Source organism: Phoxinus phoxinus, assembly GCF_949152265.1.
Source record: "Phoxinus phoxinus genome assembly, chromosome: 13".
Lineage (NCBI taxonomy): Eukaryota > Metazoa > Chordata > Actinopteri > Cypriniformes > Leuciscidae > Phoxinus > Phoxinus phoxinus.
Window position 1 is genome coordinate 33,620,264 of NC_136888.1, and position 9,052 is coordinate 33,629,315.

Below are 9,052 nucleotides of genomic sequence, written 5' to 3' on the forward strand. Positions count from 1 at the left end.
ATAGATGGGTAAAAAGACTGTTTGCTAACTGTTAAATGACAATTAACTAAAGATTAAATAACTAGTGAGGTTATTATAAAGATTATATGATGGTTATTATAAAGTGTTACCGAAAAGATATGTTAGCATTTCCATATTTTGATATTAGAAGGGAAGGGATGCAGCTGCTTTCACAACTAGCCTACCAATGCTTAAAAACATCCCAAGCTAATGTTTGATGCACATAATTTATTGTGTGGTTTTCCTAACCCCCATAAATAGATTATCACGGTGGAATAGTTAGTAGGCTATAGCATGCCACTTTCATCAAAACCTATTACAAGCTATAGCAATGTCATGTCATTAAATACGATAAACAGTGATTCTGGAACAGATCTGTGTCTTCCTTATCCCGTTAAAAAAACATATTACAGCAAAAGAAAAGTTGCACTAACTGTTCGTTACCAGCAGCATTTGCCGTCAGGCAGGTAACGTTAGCTAACATAAACATATTTTTGCTAGCCTACCTGCTGCAAAATGACACAATTTGTACGAGACAAGTAGAGCTATTCTATCCAGTGTAATTTATCACTTACCACTATCTTGTTTTCCGCTTCATTATGACTACCGAGGAGGTTTTGTATTTTGCCGGCCGCAGAGATTGCGTGGTTGGCTGGCTGCTGTCAGCGAGAGGGGCCCTCTTGAGGGGTATCCCGGTAACAGTGTCATTGCACTTTACTGCATTGACTATCAAAGGGGTGCTCACGCAGTTTGTCGTTGCATTTTATTCTTAACCAGTCGTTGTCTTGGGGCCCCAGGCCAGCTCGGGGCCCCAAGCAATTGCTTGGTTTGCTTGCCTTGTCGCGACGGGCCTGGTTTTGAGCACAGATTGACCTGTTTTGAGGTGAAAGTTTGGTTTTGCAAGAAGAGTCTGAGGTTTTGTGAATGTAGCTTGAAAATTGGGTTTTCTGTTCAAAGTTTAGAGAAAAGGAGATCCGCTTTCAAGAAATGTGTCATAGCAATCGAGAAAAACTGTAATAAGCAGTAAATATGAGTTTATTGATGCAAAAGGTTGTTAATAGTTAAAAGTGAGAATTGGACCCTAAAATAAAGTGTGACCAAATTTGTTAGCTTAAAGTCCATTACTGCAGTCTTACACACTGATAACATAACTCAGAATCTAAGAATCTAAGAATAACAACAGTGACTAAAAGACTTAGGCTATATATAAGTATACAAACTACAAATATGACAAATCATGTTTCAGGAAGGCAGGATGCTGTCACTACAATGTCACTTCTTGGGTGTTTTGTGGTTTCTATCCAATGGAGTTAAACTAAGTAACGTCAAACAAGGAAGTGACATTTGCCACTCTTGCTTCCTCCCATGTGAAGGAGATTGTTGCAATGTGTGCAGTTCCTTCGATGATATCTTTGCAGATAGTTTATCATATTTTGTCATAAAAACATCCTGAATTGCTGCACTTATGGTGAGTAGATTTGATCTAAAATATTTAGCACATGGGATTTTGATGCTGTTAAAACGCATGTGGATTTCAAAGGTTTGGTTGGTTGATTTCTAGAGAAGATAACTATTGTATAGCTGTTGTATATATTGTACATAGTTTTGTTCTCAAATCTGCTTAAAAGTTTAATTACTGAAATAAATTGTTGCTATCCTACTGTCAGGTAAAACTATTACATAACAAATAATGATGTTTATAACTCCTCATATAAACTAGCTGTCTTGAGATGAATAAAACGGACGGCCTGAATGATTCTGACAACTGCTCCCCGTCTGAGGATCCAGAAAAGAGGGTATTCGTGGCGTTGCACTTCGCTGTGATCCTGTTCGGCATCCCGTCCAACGTCTTCTTCCTATTTGTGTCATACCAGCTCATCCGTCAGAAGATCGACTTGGGCGTTTATCTGTTTAATCTGGCTCTCTCGGATCTCTTGTTCATCGCGTGTTTGCCCGTGTGGATTCAGTTCGCTCTCAACGACACGTGGATTTACGGAAAGACCGCGTGTGTCGTGTGCGTTTTCCTGCTCTTCACGAACTTCTACACCAGCGCCGTACTTCTGAGCTGCATCGCTGTGGATCGCTACTTAGCCATCGTTCACCCGCTACAGTTTTGCAAGATTAGAAAGCGCAGGATTGCAGTCAGCGTGAGCATTGCCGCTTGGATTTTTACCGTCATATTCAATGCAATCACAGTGCATCCAAATAGTATCTACAAGGAGATTGAGGATTATACAATCTGCTTGGACCTATTTCCTTTGCCACAACAGCAAAAATGGGTCAACGTCGCTCGTTTTGTAGTAGGCTTCCTCATTCCTGCATTGGTGGTGGGTTTCTGTTATTGGCAGATCTGTTCGGACGTAAAGAAAAACCAAACTCTGGGGTCGATGGAGCGCCGGCATGTGTTCAAGCTTCTCGGAGGCATTTTGCTGACTCTTTACTTGTGTTTCGGGCCTGTGCACATCATGATGATTTTGAGGGTTTTGCTGGAGGAGTGTCCGTATCCCAACTGGCTCTTCGTCGGATATAAGGCCAGCGTCTTCCTCTCGACGCTCAACTGCCTTGCCGATCCGCTCCTGTACGGCTTCACGAGCAGAACGGCTCAAGCCAGTGCTTCAAACCTGTTACTCATCTTCAGGAGAATAGGGAAAAAAGACGGGCAAAGAGAGGCGGGACCGCAAAACAACCAAATCCTTGGAACTGGAGTGGATTCCAATCACAAAATCTCTATGTACTGTACATCTGAATTACAGTTGTGATTAGATAAAGCTGATGTTTATAGAGTTTTTTTGTGTGTGTGTTTTTTAAAAGAACGGGACTGAAACCAAGGAGTGAAATGAAAGGAAGACTTATACAGTCAAAGCAAAGTGTTTTCAGACCCCTTCAACATTTCTCACATTATTACAGTTTATTCGCTATCGTTTAGAAAATGGTAATAAAATATGACAAGAACTCAGTTGATATTTGACTGGTTTTGTCCATCCTTCTGTTAGACGGTCTCACACATGAATTATGTTGAATATCTGTCAGCTGTTAAATTTAACTACACAATTAGATAATACCAGTTAAGCTCAACCAATAACCAAGCAATGCTTTATTTTGTTCAGTCTGTAGTGTAAAAAGTTCACACTAGGTCAGATAAAAGTGTCTGAATAATTTTTGGTCCCAAATTTTCATACATTTTACTGGTTGTCAGTCACTGTATGGAGAATTATTGGGGTATAATATGCCACAAGTTTACTTTATTTTGCTATCCTCACTTAGCCTAGGTGTAAAAAGGTCACATTAGCAATTAAAGAAAAAACACTTCAGCAAAACATGGTCAGGTCAAAGTGTCTAAATATTTTTTGGCCCCCAAATTTTCATACAACACCAGTATGACACCAGTTTTGATCATATTGATAGAAATTTGTCTATCAAATATGATACAGGGTTAAACCTAAAGGCTTTACTGTATTTTACTGTATGAAGAATTTTTGGTTATAATAAGTCACAGTTTACTTTATTTTGCTATCCTCTCTTAGCCTACATAAATGAACTATAATGTCCTGCAACCACCACTAGTAAAAAAAAATGTTTTTTTTAAACTATATCTGGTGTCTGAATAATTTTCAGTTTGACTGTACATTCAAACACAAAGACGGATCTATGAACTACATCAACGTCAAGACAACTTACGATAACCCTTGCTTTTTTAAGAAATGAGAACAGCATTTCAACATAACTTCCTGTCTGTCAAATAATCCAGTGTAGGTACTTAACGCACTTCCTCAGAAATACCTGCGAGCTTTCATTTGTACTCCCCCGTCTTCACTAATACTTTGCACAACATATTATAAACATCTAAAGTGTGTTAAATCTATTTTGAGTGTGCATCCAACAATGCATTTTTTATTGTTTTTCAATGGTATTATTGACTTTTTCAATAATACCAATACCATTAAACTAATCTCCTATACAAACACTTATATATTGCACGATTATTCAAAAGTTTGAAGTCTGTAATATTTTTTGTAACAAAGGAGTCTCTTCTGCTCACTAGGCTGCATTTATTGATCAAAAATACAGTAAAAACAGTGAAATATTATGACAATTTAAAATAACTGTTTTCTATTTGCATATATGTTTTTAATGCATGAATTTTCAGCATCATTATTCCATTCTTCGGTGTCTCATGATCCTTCAGAAATCATTAAAATATAATGATTTGCTCAAAACAGTATTTTGTGGAAACTAATGATATATTTTTTTTATGAATCTTTGATGATTCGAAGGTTCAACAATGTAAAGGGCTTTACTGTCACTTTCACTGTCAGTTTCTTTAAAAATATATATATAATTTTTTTGAGGACATGTTGTCCCCACAACATAGGGTACACCAGGCCACACACACATGCACACACACACACTCATAAACAGAAAGGGGAAGAGTTCATTCAGGAAGTGCCAAACCACAGTCTAAAATTAAACAAATGTTCTCCTCTTAAGTGATCTGCTCTTACACTTGATTATGGTTTTAAATGATTGTAAATAGTATATTTATAAACATGTAACTGTAGTTTTTAGCTTTTAGGGCCTGAATTTCGTTTTTGAAAAATGGGGGGAAATCCACTCTGACAATTATTTTTTTAATTAAGATTAAAAAATATTTTTTTTCGGTGAGATAAAAAAATGTATCTCACCGAAATGTTTGCATTCTAACAATGGGGATATTGTGATGCTGAAGAGTTTACATAACACAAGGAAGCTTGACTTATTGAATAGAAAAGTAGCACAAATAAATACAATAGAATAAAGAGAGTTTGAGGAACGGTCTAACACTAGTATTCAGGTACAGGAATAGGCTACTAGAGAAACGGAATTAAAAGTAATCAGATGTAAAATAACACTAGATAGTCTTTTAGTTCTGTATGAATTAAATACACAGGCTATCATTCCTGATTTCTTACAATTAAAGCTATCTTTTGCTGTTTTATCAACATTAATGACAGACACAACAGGGTTTTCATTAGGGGTGTAACAATATATCGAGTCACAATATATCGCAATACAAAACTGCATCAATATGTAGGCTATTGTGTATAGTTAGTTCACAAAATAAAAATTACTGTGTGAGAAAAAAATTCAAGTTTACTGAGTTTTAGTGTCAGTACTACATTAAACTACTATATATAATGTTGAATATAATGTATAATAATGCAATGGAGAATATTTATGTGTCCTGATAATGCCAAATATCTGATGTTACCAGTAAAAAGTGGCCTATATTATTTCAAATATATCTAGTCAGTGACGGAGTGCAAGCATATTTGTGTAAAATAATTCAGTATTTTCAGCTTCAGAATCATGAATATTGTTATTCTGGCGTCTCTATTGTCCTGTGCTTGGGTTACCCAGCACCAAGTCCGAGAATATTAATTTACATCCAATTGTCACGTTTTTGGGTTTTGTTTCTTGTTCTTGTCATTGTCATGTTTGATTGCGTTTTGTTAATAAATTGCGTTTGGGATCTCACTTCAACTTGCCTCCCGTGGACTAAATCGTTACACCCACAAAGTAATACCAGATTTAGCATTTTAATCAACAGTACATTTTTTGTTAAAGGAACACGCCGACTTTTTGGGACTTTAGCTTATTCACCGTATCCCCAGAGTTAGATAAGTCCACACATACCCTTCTCATCTCCGTGCGTGCCGTAACTCACCCACCGCTAGCCTAGCTTAGCACACAGACTGGAGGTAAATGGCTCCAGCTAGTATACTTCTCCCAATAAGTGACAAAATAGCGTCAACATTTTCCTATTAACATGTTGTGATTTGTATAGTCACTGTTCGGTTCTTTAAGAATCTCCCCACCGAACGGGGCGTCAGAAGAGGACACGTTGTTTTAACTCGTTGTAGTTTTTTATTCGAACTGTTTAATTTTCCACAGACAGTTGTTTTGTCCACAAATAGCAGGTTATAAACCTGTAGAAATAGAAATAGATAGTCACATAAATATATACCAAATATTCTGAAAAATATAAAAATATAAATACAAATATATTATAAATACCAATGGTTTCATATTTCATATAATAAGTATTATAATACACTTAGTGTTTAAACTAAATGACTAAAATTACATGCATCTAAACACAGAAATGCAACAATCTCACACACCTCAAATGTACATAAATGTCAATGTTACACATTAAACCAATAGCCCAAAACCACACAAAGTGTTCTCAGTGCATTGGCCCAAAGTGAAAACCAGTGAGTGTAGTTTTAAATAGCCACGCTGAGCATAGTAATCTGTTGCCAATGTAAATCGATTAACTACATTACCCATCCAGCACCGCAAACAGGAAGTAACTCGTGTGAAAGGGAAACGCTCGAATTTCAAACACTTGCTGGAATATAGCCACGGATACTATCGCTGACAACATTAAACATTACATCGCAACAGACCGTAAACAAGGTTTTATCAGCGTGACCAGAGTAACGGTTATTAAGCATGCATACAAATCGCACACATACACAGCGGCAGCGCAAACAGACAAACAAATTAAACCGAAGCTCAGTGGATAGTAACAGCAAGCTTACCGGTGGCGCATCTCTCCTGACGAGACAACATGTCAAGCCTAGTACTCGCTTCCGCTTATAGCCCGTGCTTATTCATTACTAGATTTAATACACCTGTTGGGGCTTCAATCAGGTAAGTGAACCTCCCACCTATTATCCGCGTTAAGTTTATGCTGAACACCTGTGACGTAGTGAACGCGACACCTCCCACTTGACCGACTGATCATGTGATTCAAGGCGGTCACAGACAGAACATTACATTACACCACATAATGTATAATTATTATTTTTTTTTTTTTTTTTTTTTTTAAGAAGAATAAGACACCATTGTCACTGTTCGGGTACCTTCCCTGACAGATGTGTGGTATTCTGTCAGGTTTGGTCATATGGGGTATGTACTCTTCATTCTTCGTGAATAGTGGTGCAAGTGGGGCCGAAGGCAGCATAGATACGTACCAACCAGCGAGGAAGACAGGGAGAGAGAGAGAAAGAAAAGGAGAGGTATCCTGAGGTAATGCCTTCAGAATCAGTGGCCGAAGAGACGAGGTCTAGGGGTCACTGGTCTTCCACAGGAATAAGGACTATCAGTCTCCTCACGTCTCTCCGTAGGATGACTGACGTCAGCTGCTGAGAGTTCCTCTTAAGTTGCCCAACTATTAGGGAGGAAGGGGGGCCTGCACACGTCTTAATGTCTGCGTCTCTCACAAGTCCTTTCTTGTCAGGGTACACGGCCTGGATCCGTCCGAGCCGGAATTGCCCTCGCAGTGCGTTTTGATCAGCAATCCAAACAATGTCACCGATTGCTACATTTCTATGGGTCCGGTGCCACTTTGGTCGAACAAATAGGTTAGGTCCGGCAAGTTCACTCCACTTCTTCCAGAACATATCCACACCAATCTGGATGGATCTGAGACGGCGCCAGGGATGGGTGCACAAGTCAATTTCTCCTGTATCTCCTCCTTGTCTGGTCCTCCCGAGAAGCAGAGTATTGGGAGTCAAATACTCTATAGAGTCCTCTTGTTCTTGTGCCCTGGCGTCAATCGGCCTTTCATTGGTGAGGTTAGCTGCCTGGTAGAAGAGGGTTTGGAGTTCACCCCAGGTGAGTGAGCTTGTTGTCCCTCCGAGGCTAGTGAGCGCCCTCTTTATGAGCTTAACTGCAGCTTCCGCAGCCCCGTTGCGATGAGGTGCATCAGCCGGATGAAAGTTCCATGCCCACACTGTCCCATTCTTGGCGGCTTTGTCCTCTATGGATGCTTCCCGTAAGGTAGCCAAGTACCTATGCAAGTCTTGTAGGGCAGGTTTAGCTCCAATGAAATTGGTTCCCCTATCGGACCACAATTTTCTGGGATGACCTCTCAATGCTATAAAGCGAGAGTAAGTTTGGAGAAAGCTTTCAGATGATTGGTCGTCAACGAGGTCCACATGAACTGCCCTTGATGCCATGCAACAGAATACTATGCCCCAGACTTTTTTTCCTGTTCTTTTCTTGACAGCATCCTTGATTTCAAAGGGGCCAAAGAGGTCAAGTGTGGTATACTCAAATGGGTTAGCACGCTGTGAGCGTTCTGGCGGCAGATCACTCATCATCTGCTGGCACATCTTCCCTTTCAGTTTGCGACATGTAATACAGTCGTTCGCAACTTTCTTTACTATTCTCCTTCCTTGCACAATCCATCCTTTTCTTCTGGTGCGCAGAAGCGTGGCAGCAACACCTTCATGGTTCTCGTCATGAGCTTCTCTCAACAGTAGCGTTGCGAGCCATGAACGAAATGGAATTAAAGGAACAGCTGTTCCATCTTCTTTCCAGGACTGGATTCGTCCTCCACAGAGAAGGATTCCTGTGCTCTCGTCCTTGTGGACCACCAAGCGGTTCAGTGTTGAGTCCAGGAACTGACTGCCGTCTTGGGCTGCGAGGACCAGGTCTCTGAAGGCTTGCGCTCTTTCCTCAGTAGACAGGATAGAGCGGTTTGCCTCCCACTTTGAGGAGTCTGGTGCCTGGCGTTTTCTCAGCCAGGTTTCTGCAGCCCGTCGAGTCCAGGCTATGGAACCGCACAGTTTGGTCAGAGAACTGAAGCGTTGAGGTTCCACAAGGCGCACTAGTCCATTTGCCCAAGGCCTTCTCTGTCTGACTTCCGCTGGTGTTGCACCCGGGACAGCTGGTGATGTCGGTCTACCCTTGACTCCTTCATGCCTGAGGTCCGCCTTGACGTCTGGCCCGTTAAGGCCAGTTCTTTCTTTTGACTGGGCCCTGGTGACCACTGCTGAGAAGGCTTTCCGCTGAAGTTTTCCCACCTCTTCAGCAGCAGAGGGTGTAATCTCACTAGCCATCTTCATAGGCCAGTCGGTCTTGGGCAATTTCAGGAATTCAGGGCCTTGCTGCCATTCTGACCCTTCATTAAGCTCCTCAGGAGTTGCACCTCTGGTAAGTATGTCAGCAATGTTTCGTCTGCCTTCAATCCACCTCCAATCTTCCCCATGTCCGGCTTTCT

General features: G+C 40.4%; 1 protein-coding gene across 1 annotated transcript; it reads left to right on the top strand.

The window, feature by feature from the left end:
- The first annotated feature begins 1,344 nt into the window (after positions 1–1,344).
- Positions 1,345–2,959, top strand: gpr65 (G protein-coupled receptor 65). The gene is made up of 2 exons (XM_079633484.1): positions 1,345–1,468; positions 1,721–2,959. The coding sequence occupies exon 2, from the start codon at positions 1,731–1,733 to the stop codon at positions 2,757–2,759; it is 1,029 nt and encodes a 342-aa protein (XP_079489610.1). The 5' UTR covers positions 1,345–1,468; positions 1,721–1,730; the 3' UTR covers positions 2,760–2,959.
- The last annotated feature ends 6,093 nt before the right edge of the window (positions 2,960–9,052 follow it).